Source organism: Oryx dammah, unplaced genomic scaffold (assembly GCF_014754425.2).
Source record: "Oryx dammah isolate SB20612 unplaced genomic scaffold, SCBI_Odam_1.1 HiC_scaffold_24, whole genome shotgun sequence".
NCBI lineage: Eukaryota > Metazoa > Chordata > Mammalia > Artiodactyla > Bovidae > Oryx > Oryx dammah.
Genome location: NW_024070208.1, coordinates 15987847 through 16006347, shown reverse-complemented (window position 1 = coordinate 16006347; position 18501 = coordinate 15987847). Strand labels below are relative to the sequence as shown.

General features: G+C 49.0%; 1 protein-coding gene across 1 annotated transcript in view; it reads left to right on the top strand.

Annotated features, from left to right (window-relative positions):
• The window catches only part of SIAH3 (siah E3 ubiquitin protein ligase family member 3), a 71834-nt gene extending 64206 nt beyond the window's left edge, over nt 1-7628 (top strand). Inside the window, exon 2 of the mRNA XM_040267228.1 lies at nt 6731-7628. Within this exon, the coding sequence (XP_040123162.1) occupies nt 6731-7414 (684 nt within the window). The 3' untranslated portion in view covers nt 7415-7628. The remainder of the gene's footprint in view (nt 1-6730) is intronic.
• The last annotated feature ends 10873 nt before the right edge of the window (nt 7629-18501 follow it).

Sequence of the window (18501 nt, the reverse complement as noted above, 5' to 3'; positions counted from 1 at the left end):
GATCCCTCCGCCACTGGTGCGGGATCCCTCCGCCACTGGTGCGGGATTCCTCCGCTGCGCGGTTTTATCGCAGACCCGCCCCTAACGCTCGCTCGCGGGGCTGGAGGCCAAAGAGCCGGCCAACGCCCACACGCTGCCTGTCTGGGTACCTCGAAGCCAAAGATCAAGGGAAGCGACTCTTCGAATATGTCGTACCCGCCTGCTTTAATAATTAGCCCTTCGAGATGACCCGGAGACCGCAGTCACCAGCCAGCAGCCTGTCTCACTTTCTTCCTACTGAGGCTTCGTCTTGCATTGCAATGAGTCCCAAGGCAGAGGCAAGTGGACACCCCCAGCCCACCCATCCAAGCTCCAACTAGTGCCCTACTGGCACACCTCACGTCTGCCATTGCCCGCCTTCTGGGTACTGGATCCTAGAAACAGCTCAGGCTCCTGGAAGCTGAGTCAAGAGTCCTTGGGTAGGGAATTCTAGGACCCCTGTTATCTGGAGTGTGGCCTAGAAGGGCCAGTTCAGGGTGAGAGGGCCAGTAGGCCCTCATCTTAAAGGGGAGGGAGCAGCTGGGGGCGGGCTTGTAATCTTGGGTTGAAGTTGCTTCTTGGTGATTGTTGACAGAAAACGAATGAGGAGGTATGGGGGCAGCCAGCCTTCTGTTAGGTCACTAGTCCTAGTGGGGAAAGTGGGTCCAGATCAGTGTAACGGGTGGGCGACGGTCCAGCAGACCATCCTCCCCAGATGGTAAGAAATCATCTGCTATGAATAAAGAGGATGCTGAGACTCGGGGAGTAATCGCTGTAAAAAGTAAAAGCAGAGTGTGTCTAACTGGCAGGAGAAGTTGCTTCTTCAGCACTGTTATTGTACTTCCTGTGATGGCAGCTGGACACGAACCAGTGCCTGGACGTGAATCAGGTCCCAGTGTCCGGTCACTGTCGAGTTCTGGGGGAGGAGACCAGGAGACCAAACTGATGAGCCCGCAGCTATCAACTCATGCTCACCCATGTGCACACACATACACACCCACGTATTTCTACAGGAAAGACGGGTAGAGGACAGAGCCTCTGACCGAAGGCCAGTGGCCTTTGCATGGATACGCTCCAGGATACAGCTCCAGATACGAACCACTTGTTCATCCATTCACTCAAGCAGCAAATACTCACTGAGAGTCTGCAGATGCCAGACACTGCACAGTGTTGGCTTTGCCCATCACCAGACCAGGCAGGGAGCAAAGTCAACACAATCCCTACCCTCTTTGACTTCCAAGCTACCTAAAGAGAGAAAGCCACCCACCCTGTGATTTTTCCAAATGAGTTGAAATAAATGCAGAAGTGAACTGTATAGACAGATCTTAACTGCTGCTTGACTTCGCAGGTCAAGGAGGGAGGGAGCATCTCTGTCTTACTAGGGCAGATGGTCTCAAAGACACAAAACCAGTTGGGACCATGGTGGACATCTGCTGGGCAGCCATGGGCCAGGATCCAGGAACTCAAGAAAGGCCCAGGGTGCTTGAGGACTGAGTTGTATTTTTGATCTCACAGTGTTGTCCACATATTTCTTCCCAGCCTCTCACACAGCCAGGGTCTGGATTTATAAGACGATCAGCTTGGTCAGGAGATTTTTGAGACCATAGGAACAGTACCTGTGTAGACACCTGTATGGATCCCTTTCACCCCTTTTCACCCACAGACCTTGGTTTTTAAAATCGATCCACCCAAATTTTTATCTTCCTCTTTTCACAGTAATAACTCGTTTTCCTCTTCGCTAATTAGTTATGGCATATATGGGGCTTCCTGGGTGGTACTAGTAGTAAAGAACCCATCTGCCGATGTAAGAGATGCAAGTTCAGTCCCTGAGTTGGGAAGATCCCCTGGAGAAGAGCATGGCAACCCACTCCAGGATTCTTGCCTTTCGAGATGACCCGGAGACCGCAGTCACCAGCCAGCAGCCTGTCTCACTTTCTTCCTACTGAGGCTTCGTCTTGCATTGCAATGAGTCCCAAGGCAGAGGCAAGTGGACACCCCCAGCCCACCCATCCAAGCTCCAACTAGTGCCCTACTGGCCACACCTCACGTCTGCCATTGCCCGCCTTCTGGGTACTGGATCCTAGAAACAGCTCAGGCTCCTGGAAGCTGAGTCAACAGTCCTTGGGTAGGGAATTCTAGGACCCCTGTTATCTGGAGTGTGGCCTAGAAGGGCCATTTCAGGGTGAGAGGGCCAGTAGGACAGAGGGACAGAGGACTGCAGTCTGTGGAGTTGCAAAGAGTCAGACATGACTGAAGTGACTTAGCTCACACTCACATACGGCATATATAGCTCAGGACTCAAAGTTTCTGTGTATTTGCTAACCAATGTCTCCTTGCTCAATTTACATAATTTTGACTGCCAGCAAGAAAAGTTTGTATGTATGTAGTGATCTAACAAAAAGATTCTGATATTCTTAGAGATGGCATCAGACCATGCTAAGTCCTTGACTCAGTGGCTAGATTCAGAAATAGTTATGGAACAAACTCCTGGGTTCATCCTTAAAGTACAGAATTATTCTGAAATGTTTTACACAATCATAGTACATCTATTATGCTGATTAACAAACTACTAATTTCACCAGTGGAAACCTCTGTGGAAATGTTAATTAGCAGCATCTGGTGTGGATCAGAAATATGGATACTAAGCGAGGCAATTGTAGTCATTATCTCTGAAGTGTGGCCTTTCAGATAAAATGTTAGGTGATCACCTCGAAGTGTGAATTCCTGATTAGGGAATTGACAGACTCTGGAGTGTAGGTTAAAAATGTACACATTTCTATCACAATCTCTCAACTGAAGCATTTTAAAGAAAATTACAGACATTATCATGCTGCCCACATGAAGATCTCATTCATTCAGTGCTCTAAGTATAACAGTCTGGGGAAAAGCAGCATAAGACACATTTTTGAAGGAAGACAGTCTAGTGGAAATAAAAGCCCCATCGTTGTTTTCTATCTCAGCGTAATTTATTTCTTGACTGTTTGGTGGAAGCTTTTCCAGAGTCCTCCTGGGTTTTGTGTGCACATGTACACTCATGTTAGGTTTCGAGAGGAGGGGAGGCGAGGAAATGGAATGGGAAACACTAAACCCTCAGCCTTGACCATCCTTCCCAGAAACAGGGAGTTTTTAAACACTACAGAGTGGGACCTGGAGCAGATACAATAACTCTTCCGTCTTTGCAGACCTGATGCCCGGCTAGGTTCTGGCCATGACTGACTGTTTTCCAACGTTCTGGTGGTTGTTGTTGTTCAGTCTCAAGGTCATGTCCGACTCTCTGTGACCCGATAGACTGCAGCCCACCAGGCTTCTCTGTCCTCCACTATCTTCCGGAGTTTGCTCAAATTCATGTTCATTGACTTGGCGATACTACCTAGCCATCTCATCCTCTGCCACCCCCTCCTCCTTTTGCTTACACTCTTTCCCAGCATCGGGGTCTTTTCCAACGTTCTGATAACTTCCCTGAAATATAACTCCTCCCCATCTTCTCTCCTGTGTGTGAAATACATCGATAGCGTTGCTGGAAGTACTGAAAGCTTCACTTCATTAGCTCTCATAAATAAGGACATGAGCAAATTCAAAACCCATGACTGTCATTTGAAATTGGGTGCAAAACCCACCTTCAGCTGAAATGCCTCTATTAGCATGGCACTGTTCCTGGCATCAGGCAGAAAGACAGAGCAGTCCTCCAAATGAGCTCACAGATCAAAGGGAGCAGAGGCTGGAGAAAGGGTCACGTGGTATTTCCAGGGGCAGGTTTCCTCTTTGGACACCAGGATTTGGAGGGATAGCCATGACCAACCATGGGAGTGTGGCTGATGAAATTAAGGAAGATGTCTTTAAAATTCAATTACACCCTCAGTGGAAATGGTCTCACTAATGCTTGCAGAAAGAATTATACCCAGTCCATAAAGCCTAACATTTCTAAACCCAATTTTGCGAGTTATTCTAAAGGTTAATTCAAGATCTCTCTTCCAAATGGCAAGTTAAGGACAGCCAATGGAAGGAAGGCCTCCTCGGACTGACTGAGGGGTTTATCAGCCTGGAAGAGTTCATTAGTTTTAATTAGTGTAATCACTAATGTTGCATTAACAGTTTAGTGAAGGAAAGTAATTACTCACACATCCACTGTATGAGATGGGAAGATTAGAATTCATTTTCCAAAACGATTAGCATTTTGCCAATTAAAAGAATCCCTTCTCCCAGCCAGCGGCCCTGTGACCTCGCTCACCCCAATGATCGTGTATATAAATGAAACATATTTTGCATCAGGAGAAGGAGCAGGAAGAAATGAAGGATTAAGGCTGTGTTTATTCTCAGCACCTTCCCAGGGCACAGCAAGCAAGCGCAGGGGTCTCTGTGAGTTTACGACATATTTGCATAGTCATTCACTCTGGAATACACCGCTGGCGGCTTTGTTACCCTGCAGCAATTAAACAGTGGGAAGGCCAGGGGAATTTGAGGCCAGAAGGAAGGAAGGGGAGAGTCTGACTGGGACGATCATGGCTCGAGTCCAGGGGTTGGACAAGTGCCAGGAATCCACTGTGGCCCCATCTTGAGTGCGAGCTCTACTGCTGGGCTTGGGACATCACACTACCCAAGGGAGCTCCCTAAACCCCTTGGTCCCTCCTACCAACTGCCCCTAGGGCTGGGTGCCACCTCCGTGCCCACTCTTTGGCAACATGGTCCAACTGCTTTCCGGCCCTGCTCCTCACCATCTCTGCCAGATCCCCTAGCAACAGCCACTTGGAACTTCTCATTTCTTAGACATCCCATGTTCTTTCAGATCCAGCTCCTTGGCACCTGTTACTCACAAACCTTTGGCCCGTTTTGTTAGAGCATCGCCCCTTCCTGCCTCACCGAGAGTAGACAGCACTTGGTACTGACCAGGACAGCTACCGCCCCCACTTTGCTCACTCAGAGTCCCCCCCGGCATCCTGCATCCTTGCACTGTGTTATGTCACACTAATCACAGTGAGCCGCTGAGACGGGAGCAGGGATCGTACCCTGTCCAGTATTCTCAGCCCATGCCCAGGCGGTGCGCGTGTCAGCTGGTGTATACATTTTCATCAGACGGCTTAATGACTGTGGACAGGTGTCAGCCCTCCCTACCTCCCCCTCATCAGCCTTATCAAAGCCCAGCCGAGGAAGCCCAGTGTGGTGGGATCAAGGAACATCACAAAGGGAACTGAGACATCTGCATGCAGGTGGACATTCCCTCTTCACAAGCACATTTCCAAGGGGAGCTGACCCTGGCTGAGTGCATCTCCCGGGCTTCCTTCTGATCACATTCAGCCAACAGGAGGCACCAGCAAGAGGCTGGAGGGAGGGAAGAAAGGGAGGCCGCGGTGTTTCTTCCTAACTCCCTCCTTACTTTGATTTTATATCAATACTGCGTGTGCGCTTGCTAAGCCGCTCCAGTCGTGTCCAACTCTTTGTAACCCTATGGACGGTAGCACACCAGGCCCCTCTGTCCATGGGATTCTCCAGGCAAGAATACCGGAGTGGGTGGCCATGCACTCCTCCAGGGGATCTTCCTGACCCAGTGATCAAACCTGCGTCTCTTAACGTGTCCCTGCGTTAGCAGGTGGGTTCTTTACCACTAGTGCCACCTAGGAAGCCTGGTAGTGAGCCCCTGGTAAGTTGTTCTTTAACAATGAGTCTAAAGCAGGACAGAAGTGTGCCTGGTAGAGCCAAGTCCCAGGAGTCACAGCTGAGACTCCCGCCCTGGGGACCACAGTCCAGCTGTACAGTCAGCTCTGCATGCCATGCTCGTTTTACAACCCAGAAGGGCACCCCAGATAGTACCAATCCCAGGCAGCACTGGAAGGACAAATTGGTATTTACCGAAATTTTGTTCTAAAAATAACACTGATGATAAAATGGTGGGGGGGGGGGAATCCATTAACCTCCAGTCCCTGCACAAAAATATCAACAATATCAAAAAAGAACAGAAAAATTGATTTCATCATAATGCATGCTATTCAAAGGGGGAAATTGCCTGTTTGAGTATCTTATTAAAGAATCAGAAAGGCATAAATATTGCATTTTCTTGGACTGAGTTTTCAGAATCTCAACCACCCAAGACATCCACCACGTCCCTCATTTTTTTTTTTTTTTTTGTAATATACTAATACATTTGGAAAGTCTCTTCTTGCAGGAGGAATCTTTTGAAGGAGGTTCTGTTTTCAATTGGGTAAATTTACATTCTCTGCTAAAATGACATGCAGATGTACAGATGTTTCAGCATCTAAATTTGGCAAAATATGCAAAACAATGAATTCGGTCTCATTAACCTATTTGTCAAAACAGATAATAACAAGTGTTGACAAGGACATGGAGAAATCGGAACCCTCTTCCTTGGCTGATGGGAATGTAAAATGTGCTGCCATTTCAGAAAACAGTCTGGCGGTTCTCTCTCTCTCTTTTTTTTTTTTTTTCACAAAATAAAGCTTTTGTCTACCTGTATCAGTTGTAGAGGGAAAGGGCAACCCACTCCAGTATTGTGGCCTGAAAATCCCAAGGACACAGGAGCCTGGTGGGCTGCAGTCCATGGGGTCTCAAAGAGTCAGGCACGACTGAGTTGGTGAATTTGCTTTCCACACTCTGAACCTGCGGGTTGGTGGCGGGCGGGGTGCGGCGGAGGGTGGTCCTCAGCCAGAGAGACTGATCTCGCGGCCACAAACCCACTAAGGCTCTCCTCCGTCTCTTACAGTATGTGTCCAGCCGACATGCCATCACTCAGAGCGCCCCGGAGCCCGGCAGCTACCCGCCTCCGCACGTCGCCCCCCACCACTGCCACCACCACTGCCCCCGCCAGCCCCGACACCGCCTCTGCCACCAGGCCCGGCCCCACCACCTGCACCACCAGGAGGCGGGGCCGCCCGCCGCGCGGGTGATGCCCTGCCTGTGCCCCTTGTTCTCCTGCCAGTGGGAGGGCCACCTGGAGGTGGTGGTGCCCCACCTGCGGCAGATGCACAGGGTGGACATCCTCCACGGGGCCGACATTGTCTTCCTGGCCACGGACATGCACCTCCCGGCGCCGGCCGACTGGCTCATCATCCACTCCTGCTTCGGCCACCACTTCCTGCTGGTGCTCAGGAAACAGGAGAGGCATGCAGGGCACCCCCAGTTCTTCGCCACCATGATGCTGATCGGGACCCCCACCCAGGCCGACAGCTTCACCTATCGCCTGGAGCTCAACAGAAACCACCGGTGTCTCAGGTGGGAGGCCACGCCCCGGTCTGTCCTGGAGTGCGTGGACTCGGTCATCACCAACGGGGACTGCCTCGTCATCAGCACCTCGCTGGCCCAGCACTTCTCCGACAACGGCAGCCTGGCCATCGGGATCGCCATCTCCGCGGCCACGGAGATCTGCTCCTCAGAGGCTGAGATGTGAGCCAGAGGCCACCGGACACTCACGTGCGGCCACCCCTCCACTGAGAAACTCGGCCTGGGCCCTCAGATCGCCGCGTGCCAGGACTCGGGCTCCTTTCTATTCTTCTCCCTCCTCCCCTCCTTCCTTTTTGTTTTTTTTTGTCTCAGGTACTTTGTGGTATTTGGTATCTGTCTGCCACGGGCATTATATTATGTAAACATCCTGTGATGCAAGACCTTGGTGTGACGTTTGTCCTGATTTGTTGGTGCAGTTTTACAGAACGCTTCTTAATCGGATTCCATCCGAATGGTGATTGCTCGCCACCCGCAGTTCCCTTCTCTCCTGCTTCTCAAACGAGCAACAGTCACCAAGGTCATGAGGCGGACTCTTGGGGCTGAAAGGAGTCTGAGTGTCCACATCATTTCCCCCTCCACCTTTCAGTTTGTTTCAGACTGAGCTAACTCCGAAAGGTGTGGAGATAGCAGATTATGGAAGGGGACCTGGCCAGCTCAGGGGTGTGTATTGCAGACCAGCTAGACACAACTCTGCCCCGAGGTTTCCCAGGCACCTCGGGGGCCATGCCGCTTAGACACGAGACGGTGTCTCCTCCAGGGTGCGGGGCTGGAGGTACCATCATGCCATGTGTCCTCTGGGTTGATCCTGGGCTTCAGGGGAGCAGGCAAGAGGTTGAACCCTCTTTTGGCAGGCTGCTGTGAGCTTGCCCTCAGCCCAGGCCATTTTTTTCCTGCTCTGAAATCAAAGGCCTCAAGGGTTTGGTGCTTTCTAGAAAACCTCTTTGCCCTTCGTTGAGCAAGTCATAGAGAAGAATGGGCAAGACATAGGGGAAGAGAACCAGCCAAAAAAAGCAAAAGATAAAATTAATCTGCTACCTCTGGGAGGGCATTCTCCCTGGAGAGAGCTTTATTATCAAGTTATCAAATCCATCAGTGTTTTCCCTTGGGGTGGAGTGCTTTTGTATCCAGCAAGGATTCCTCTGTGCTCTCGACAGTTCATAACCAGAACCATGACTCAGCAGCAGACACAAGGAACTCGGAGGGTGCACCTGGTCCTCTGGCCTGGAGGCCTGGCCCCATCACTTAGACACCTGGGAGGGTCCTCTTTCCTTTCCTTTCTTCTAAAATGCCCTGGTGGTCCAGTGGTTAAGACTGCGCTTCCAGTGCCGGAAGCGTGGGTTCGATTCCTGCTCGGGAAACCAAGATTCCCACAAGCCACGTGATGCAGCTGAAAAAATAAATACATAAAACATCCCAAGGGCCCCATTCAGCACACAGATGCTATCACCGGCCAGTCTGCACCCACCACTCTGCTGCAGGGTGAATGAAGAGGCCACAAAAATCCACATTGCCTGCAGGTACAGTGGCTTTCTCTTAATTCGGCTGTCAGAACAATATGCCAGCGTCTTGTTGTGGAAGTCTCTCGGGTTTTTGAAGAAAGTAAGCGCGTTTAGTCAACGTTGTCTCTTCTAATGGAAGCTGAACACCTGTAAGTCTTCCCAGGAGGTCCTCTCCTACCTCCTTTTGTCATTTTTGTTCTCTCCTTGGCCACTCCCCATCCGCACCAGAAACATGGAACCCCCGAGCCCCACATGATGCTCACTAGTGGACCTTTCGCCAGCCAGACATTGCTCTCAGCCCCATACCCTCACCTTGGCCATCTCAGCTGGGTCCTGGCAGGCCTCCCACTGAGGACTTAGTTTCAGGCAGCCTGTCCTGGGCTGGGCATCAGCCATCTTTTCTCAGCCAAAAATAACGGATCCTGAAACACAACAGCAACCTTCCCCCAACAATCCTGTGGTCACCTGTGCTGCCAGCCTCCAGCTCCAGCTCCAAAAGGGCGGTGCCAGTCCATAGAGGAGTGCATAACGCAGCCCCCTCTACTTACACAGTAACCGCTGGGGCCCGGGAGCTGAGTTTTATTCTCTAAGAGCCCTGAGGAGGCTAATAAACATCGTCATACTGATGGAGGCAGACGCCAGCTCTGCAGCCCCAAGGAAAGAGTTGTGGGTTCCTTTCTCTCTGCACCGTCACAGCACCCTACAAGGCGCCAGCATCTCCCGCCAAGAACGGAACAAGCCGAGACCAGTTGGCTCATGTGGGGAGAGACTGGCTCCTTCCTTCACCCCCAGGCCCTTCCCCAGAACCTAAGACCCTCCCCACTTGGCTGTTAAGTCTGTTGCCTCCGGAAGCTGCATTCCTTCTCTGGTTCCTGGTCCTCCACCACTTTGAAACATTTGTGTAGCATCACAGGTGCCCAAGATAAACAAACCAGACCTCAGCGAGAGTCTAATTACTGTCCACAGGGCCTTAGGGCTCCTGCAGACATCATCTCTGCCTTCCTGTAGTGCCAAGTTACGTGAGCCAAACTGAGAATAGTGTTAAGTTATTATCAGTGCATACAAGACTGTATTATGAGTAAGTGAGCCCAGACAGGAATGGATATTTTTGGTTCCCAGAAACGGTTTAGACTAAAGGGTAGAGATGTGTTATTGTCATCCATCTACGATGGTCCCAAGAAGGCCTTTGCCTCGATAGCCATGCGTTAAGAATGCAAGAAAAAGGAGCAAACTAAAAACAACGAGCAGGGACAGAGTATGGTACCAACACGTGTGCTGTGTTGAGCTTTAGCATCACAAAGTTGCTCCCTCATTTGATTCTTGGGTAAATTCTCATCAGCATCTTTAATATGCTAAAAAAAAAAAACATAGAAGTTCAAAGACATGAAATGACCTTCCCAAGGTCACAACCATGACTTGAACCTGGCCCACTAACTAGAGACTTGGTGATCTTACGATAGGAGGATGAACCCCAGAGAGTCAGCATGTTCCCACCGCATCTGTGGACTGTGGGCCCCAGGGTCCACTGGCTCTTAGTTCCAGGACCTGGGGGAGGAGGGAGACAGAGTGTGAAGAGGCTTTGATTTTAGAGGCATCTCAGCTCAAAGAACTGGTCGACCTGGAAGTGTGGGGAGGGACATGGCAGTGAGGGGGAACCAAAGAGTGGGGTCCTCAGTGGCCTCAGGCCCCACTCTGTATCCCATCACCCACTGCAGGCTCCTGTGTTTTTAGATTCCCAGGAGTCAGCTCAATGTAGAGCCCTGGGATGTGACTGCCACTTGGGCACCTAGGTGCAGACTTATTACCCACTGTCTAAACAGTACAGTCAGCCCTCTATATCTTCAGGGGTCTGTGTCAGGATATGCCCCCCACCCCCGCACCAACCTGCAGATATCAAAATCGATGGATGCTCAAGTCCCTCATACAAAATGGCTCAGTACAGTCAAGTCAGAACCCACAGATGTGGGGGACCAGTTTTATTTGCATTTTAAAGTAGGCCTAGGAAGACAGCAGCCCTTCACAGCAAGAAATGAGTTACCAACACGTGATCTTCAAGCAGGAAGCGTGGTGAGAAGGACATCCCAGCCTAGAGGCTGAGTTTACATAAATGGTCCGTGTACAATGGAGTCAGACCATGCAAGGAAGAGTGCCTTAATTATCCTTCTCTGCATGAATTTGCATCTAGGGTAGATCCCATCACCACCTGTGGAGACTGTGGACCTTTTAGAAATTGATCAGGTTAATCACAGTGGTACTCATGGCTACCACTTATTGAGGGTTTATTATGTAACTTAGTGGGCTAAGTACTTTGAGCATATTACCTTATTTAATCTCCATTACAACTGTATGAGGGCTTCCCAGGTGGCACTATGGTAAAGAACCCATCTGCCAATGCAGAAGATGTAAGAGATGCCAGTTTAATCCCTGGGTCAGGAAGATCCCCTGGAGAAGGAAATGGCAGCCCACTCCAGTATTCTTATCTGGAGAATCCCATGGACAGAGGAGCCTAGCATGCTACAGTCCATAGGGTCGCAAAGGGTCAGACATGACTGAAGCAATTTAGCACGCACACGCACAACCTTATAAAGCAGATACTATTATTTCACCCATGAGAAACCTAAGCAAAGAGGGGTTGAAAGTGAAGTGAAAGTGAAGTCGCTCAGTCGCGTCCGACTCTTGCGACCCCGTGGACTGTAGCCCACCAGGCTCCTCTGTCCATGGGATTCTCCAGGCAAGAATACTGGAGTGGGGTGCCATTTCCTTCTCTAGGGGATCTTCCCGACTGTTTAAGGTCACAGAGCTAGCAAATGGTACAGCGGGGACTGGAATTCAGTGTGTCTTGCCCCAAAGTCCTGGCTTCAGACCAATACCAACTATGACATTTCTAGGAATTTATGGACCCATGGCTCAGAAGGGCCAGGCATAAAGTCTGAATGGCATGGAGGCCTTTTAGTACTTTAGTATTAAATACACCCTTTCATTTCTCCCTTTACTCCATCTTTTCCCAGACCAAGACAGAGTGGTATGTTAGAGCTGGCTTGTGTAGCAGTTATTAAATTTTTTAGGAATTTTACAAACTGTTAAACATTGCCACGATTAAAAATTAAAGTATATAAATTTACAGTTCTATTAAAACAAAAGTAATAAATACTCAAAACTCATCACTTCCTAATTATTTCACTACTCTTATTTTCCGTGCTTTTGAGATTATTTACCTTGATCGCATACGTATGGCGAACATGGTATATAGTGATGTGCTGCCATCCCCATGTTTGGTGATCTCATGGGAGCAGCTTAAAACTGGCTGTGGTGGCAGTGTTTACATCATGGAAATTGGCAGTGCTATAAGCCAAGGTGTTTCCCACTTGAAGAACTAATCATTAAATATTTACCAGCATTATCACTGCATGGACAGTTCTGATGCACACATCAGGATAGGGAAAAGGGATTTTGGAAGGAGAAATAAGATCCCAGTGGCCACAGTGACAGGACAGAAATGACAGCCAACCCAGCCAAATAGCAAATTATTGGGAAGGCGCAAATTGTTTTGGAGAAGGGAGTCTGAGGCTTTAAAGCAGCTTCCAGGGCATTCCTTTCCCTATCCCAGATCCTTCCCTATTGTAGTTGGTGTGGAAAGTTCTGTCTGATGACTTTCATGGAAAAAAATTATGCCTCACAAAACCAGCCTGTTGGCAATCCCAGTCCTAAAGAGAAGACCAAACTCTACAAAAGTACAGTCTCTCATTACTTGTTCTTATTGGTCATCTCTCTTACTCCATATGTAGACCAAAGCCTAAAGAAATATTTCACTTTGCAACAAGAGATTGGAAATATCCACCATCTGAGAATGACACAGTGGGCAGTGACTATAACTTGGCATAACATGTGTGAATGCAAAAACAGGACCCTCATCCACGAAGCTGAGGAACAGGTCAGAGGATGTTACATGAAGAACGGAGCCCAGTGCTAATCTAGCTTAATCTGGCTACTTCACTGCAACCCAACAAGGACCCCATTCACAATTCACAGTCTACCCAGGCCAGCACGCTTTTCACATTAAGGCCTGGTTCCCACTAGGATAAAAGTCACAGTGAAACTCCAGAGTACCTGGTAAGAGGCAGAATCTCCAAGGCCAATAGTGAATCAGTGACTCTGATCCCAGTGGCTTCAGTGTAAGGGAAAGAAGTGAGGCTTGTTAAAGCTTCCACTTGGATGCAATTTCTGGTGGAAGGGGAAGGGATCATGGTTGGGACATCAAAGAATTATGTTTTGATTAAAGTTCAGCTACAAACAGCATCAAGAGCAGAGTCTCCTAGTAGATTGTTAGACCTTCAGATGATCTGATCTGAAGATTTCCTTAAGAATTGCTGAGCTCTCCATTGTGTTAACCTGGAGAACAGCCAGCCAAGAAATACTCCACTGTTACAAGATCCAATCTGTTGTAGATAAGCAATGATTTCCCCCCCCAAATCAGATTACTACATAGTTTACCCACATGGCTTAGAGTTTGCCTTTTCTAATATAGTATAGTATATAGAATACTATACTATAAATATTCCTCTCCCCTTTTAAACCTCTTTTTGGGGTACTGAGATGAGAGAGACAGAAAGGTAATCAAGGATCATTTTACTTGACCTAAATTGACATTTATGTAATTTTCTAGGCTTTCTTATGATGTTAGAAGAAGCAGGCTTAGAATATCACTTTATCTCTACCCTGTCTCCCATTAAAAAATGTCATTAAATTGCATTTGATATTGTTTCCTTGAACCCTTCAGAGTTGCCTGTTGTTATTGTTTGTTGCTGCAGTTTTTTCCTCCCCACAGGGTTCTGTGCAACTTCAGGGAATAGAAATGAAATGCTATATGAGAAAGTGCAATTATCAGAAATTCACCAGCTGCCACATTTGACTATGTTTCATTATCTTTCTCCCTGTTTCATTTTTTTGCCTCCATTTCAAAGTCATAGTTGGATGCAAGGAGGAAAGTATTTCTGAAGGTGATTAAAAGCCCTGGCAACTAATGTGCCCCCAGGACTATTTCAGCCTCTGGTGCTGCCTTGAGAAGAGGGACCACAGCCTTCCCCGATGGCCATCACTGCCCAGCCCCTTCCTCCCAGCACCCCTTATCTGAGCTTTCCCCTGCCTCTGTCTGACAGCAGGGTCCCTGAAATTTACTTCTGGGCCTATCAGATCAGTTGTCAGGGGAGCCTTCATGGTTTAATTCTTTAATTTCAGGCCACTGTTAGTTACTTGCAAGATCAGGATTGAGCAAGAATTTTAATCCTATTGCCTGTCAATTCATCTTAACTTCTATCTTCTTCCTTATGTCCTTCTTCCCAGAACCTGCTTCCTGCTCTCACAGAGGCTTATAGAGAGTTCCTTAAATTGAGCTGAGTGATCAAAACTGACCACAGGACCAGCATGAATATTCATGAACCAGGTTAGTTGTCAGGCCACGGCCTCTCTTGCAACAGTTCTACACCCTATGGTGTCCCAAATACTTTCCCTTGCCCTAAAAGTACGCTAAAGATGCACAGTAAGGTTGCTGAGTGCCAGAGAGAGACTCCACTGAAAGAAGAGGACGCTCACCCATCAAGAAATTCAGCCAGGGAGGGAGGTCCAGCCCTGAACCCTCCCTGGGATGCAGAGCTTTATTTCCCAAACTTCACTGTGCTTACGAATGTGCTTAAGAATGATCAACAGGGCTTCCTTGGCAGGCCAGTGGTATAGATTCCGCCTGCCATGCACAGAACACGGGTTTCATCTCTGGTCCGTGAAGCTCCCACCTGCTGCCGAACAAGTAAGCCAGCACACCACAGTTACTGAAACTTTCACGCCTGGAGCCCATGCGCCACAGAAGAGAAGCCACAGCAACGATAAGCCCCCGAACCGCAGCTAGAGAGAAGCCCCCAATAGCTGCAACTAGAGAAAAGCCTGAGCAGCAACGGAAACCTGACAGAGTCAAAAATAAGTAAATTAAGTGTATATCTCTGTGTGTGTGTGTGCGCGCACGTGTGTGTGTGTGTGTATACATAAACAGTGATCAACAGAACTTGATTTCTAAGATCCAGAAACCAGAGATTCTCATTCAGGAGACTCAGAGTGGAACCCAGGATTCTGATTTTAACACTCTTTCCCCCACGGGATTCTGCAAGGGTTATGTGACCGATGGTTGGATTCTCAAATCCAGAGCTGAGTACACTGGTGGTAACAGGGGCCACAGAAAACGAAGGAGCAGATAAAACCTCCTGGAGAAGCGAGCCGGTCCTTCTTGGAGAGGGAGGAAGGCAGGAAAGAAGGTAACGGGAAGGGACCGGGTATATTCGGATGGAGGAGCGGGGAACAAACGGAGTCCAGAGAGGAGAGGAGTCAGGCGGGGGTTCCCTGGAACAGCAGTGGAGAGAACTCTGCTCTCCTGCCTGTTGGAGGCAGAGGTGGTGGGTGGCAGGCACAGGAGAGGGAGAGAAGAGAGCTGGGCAGGCAGGATGCTGAAGGCCACCAGCCGTGATGCCAGAGCCGTGACCGGGGCTGGCGGACGGAAGCCAGCACAGAAGGGTCCCCAGTGCCAAGTGTCACGTGGTGACAACTCCAGCAGCCTGGTGCCGATGAAGGGACTGTGTAAATCTTCCCCATGAGCACATAAGGGGCTCATCCTATAAACCCCTGCCAGGTTGGGATGGTAATTCATACTTAAATCTCTGCCCCTAGCCCTGACAGGGAGTTACCTCTCAAATCCCCAGGGAGGCATTTATTTATCCTGCAAATCTCCCCAGGACGCATGAGCAGGTGTCACTGTTCCAGAGCCGTCCATGGGGGACATGAATTATCAGGCCACTTTCAGCAGCGGCTCAGAACTAAGCCCCACATAAGTCTTGCCTATGGGGTGAGAGGAAAGGAAATCACTGAACTAGTTTCTTATTAGCCTAGAGGTAGACAAGGTATACTCTGTATAACCTCTGCAAGGGGGCCCATGGAAAAAAGCATCTATTAAGGATCAAAGCTGGAGACATGGATTATCACCCATCCAGGAGGTAATTCCATCTTCCCCTCTCTCTGCCTCTTCCTAGGTTCTGTATCAACTTTTGTTAACACACGGAGATAGACATTTCTTGAGTTTTATATCCGACTTGACCCACAATCCTGGCAATTACAGATTTAAAAAACAAAACACAATCAACAGGAAATCAAGCACCTTAATACATCGAAATGTTAGAGAACTGTTGAGTGAAACTGGCCGCCTTGGCTGGGCATGAAAATAAACTGAGTTGTCTCACAACAGGAGGTCCCGATAAAGAATGCGATGCTACAGCCAAAACTCACCAGAGAACTGGAGAAGGGTCAAAAGGAGGAGGGAGGAGTCGGTACATCCTACCAACCTCCCAGAAACTCTCACACTGGAATCCACCTTGGCTGAGAAGGACTCTGATTCAGACCACATATGGGCAACAAGCAAGATGATTGGCCAGAGACGACCCAGAAGCCAACTGCATTACCATAAACCCCAAGACTGTGAGCCATGTGACAGCTGGGTTCCCTTGCCCTACTGCTCTCCACCGGGGCGCCCCTTCCAAATAAAGTCTTTTGCTTTGTCAGCACGTGTGTCTCCTCTGATCATTCATTTCTGAGTGTTTGATCCCACCCTCAGGCCCTGGAACGGGTCCCCCTTCCTGCAATGGAAACGCTTCCAGATTGTTCAAAAGCCGAGCCCACCACCTACCTGGTGGTCCTGCTTCCTGCAAACAATGACAGACAGAAGATCGAGGCAGCCAGCAAAACTCAGGGAAGATTTGCTGAAAGTCTAGGTCCACCCTCTAAACATTCAGATCTACGTATTCACCAGCCCAGGAGCCAGGCTCTGTGAAAAAAGGAGAATCAGGAAAACCACTATCACTGGGTCTGCTTTAGCGACATGGCCACACCCCGAGGGCAAGGCTCAGTTGCGGAATGGGCTCTAGAGGGGAGAGTGCCGAGAGTAGGACCACTTAGTAAAATTAAAGTATTAGGGTATTTGCTAAATCTGGCAAACCTAAGAGGAACGAGTCCATAAAATGTGTTTGTTCTATCATGGGTGCAGGTTACTAGCCACAGCAAGCCCTCATTGGCAGTGTCGCCCTTCACTCATTCTGCCCCTAAGCTGGGGAGCCACGTGTATGGCCAACTCTCTGGCTGCAGGGCTGGTGGGGCTGTATTCCCTAGGCTCTGCTCCTGCATCCATGGTGGGCTGCCCTCTGGGTGGGCACTGGTGGGGCTGGAACTCGCCTCCCTTGTTTAACAAAGCCTGGGGTGTCTTGAGAGCCCAGAGTCTTGAGGCAACTGGGTACACGGAAGCCAAGGCAATTTAGAAATAGTCCCAAGTCTTCAGGTAGCCATCAAGAAGAGCACTTCAGGACAGGATGTATGAGAGCCTACAGCAAGAGCAACAAAATGGTAGTGAATGTCTACATGTGCTGGGCTTACTGGAGGATACAAAGGGAAGAACAGTTTGGTTCCTGCCCTCAGGAACCTCGTAGTGAACTCAAGGAGACAAAATAAATACATTTACACATGCATCAAGCAACTGTCTAATGGCCCAGAAGTTCCTAAGCAGCAGCCCAGTGGCATTTGGTTGGTTTGGATGACATGCATCCGTAGTTCTGGTCAGAAGAAGACAATGAGCTCAGAGAGGCTTTTTTCTTTGGCTGCATCGGGTCTTAGTTGCCACATGCGGGATCTTACATTGCAGTGCATGGGCTTCTCTCTAGTTGTGGCGCACTGACTTAGTTGCCCCGAGGCAGGTGGGAGCTTAGTTTTCCAAGGAGGGATCAAATCCATGTCCCTATCATTGGAAGGCAGATTCCTAAAACACTGGACCACCAGGGAAGTCCCTAGACAATTTATTATTTACAGCAAGAATATTTGAGTCCAGGTTTGCCGAGCCCCTTCCCTGGTGGCTCAGGTGGTAAAGCATCTGCCTGCAATGCAGGAGACCTGGATTCGATTCCTGGGTCAGGAAGATCCCCTGGAGAAGGAAATGGCAATCCACTCCAGTACTCTTGCCTGGAAAATTCCATGGACAGAGGAGTCTGGTGGGCTAGTCCATGGGGTCGCAAAGAGTCAGACACAACTGAGCGCCTTCACTTTCACTTTCCGGAGCCCCAGTTCCAATAGGATGATGAACAGGTGCTGCCTGAGCACAGAGCTGGGGAGCATTAGGGAGAGGAACCCTGAGATTAGGAGACTCTGATCTTAGGAGTCTGCCCATTTTCCTTTCTGGAGAGATTATTTTTATTACCCTGTGTGTTTCAGTCATGTCTGACTCTTTGCAAGCCCAAGGACGGTAGCCTCCAGCCAGGCGCTTCTGTCCATGGGATTCTCCAGGCAAGAATACTGGAGGGGGTTCCCATATCCTTCTCCAGGAGATCTTCCTGACCTAGGGATTGAACCTGAGTCTCCCGCATTGCAGAAAGATTCTTCACCATTTGAGCCACCAGGGAATCCGTATTACCCTGGAATACAAGCAATTCTCTCTGAGGAGGGAATACTTCTATTTTTACTACCCAGGAACGTAAATAAATTTGTTCTAGAAGGAGTCATTGTCTCCACATTTACATTAACATTCCTCAAAAGACAGTTCTAGAGCAAATTGGCTCTTCATGCCTAGACGTATAGAAACATGAGCAATTCGTGGACCATCCTCTCTCAACAGCCTTGAAGAAAAAAGAGCTAGCAAAATGATGAGGACTTTAACTGACATGGTTTGAGGAGGAACTTGATG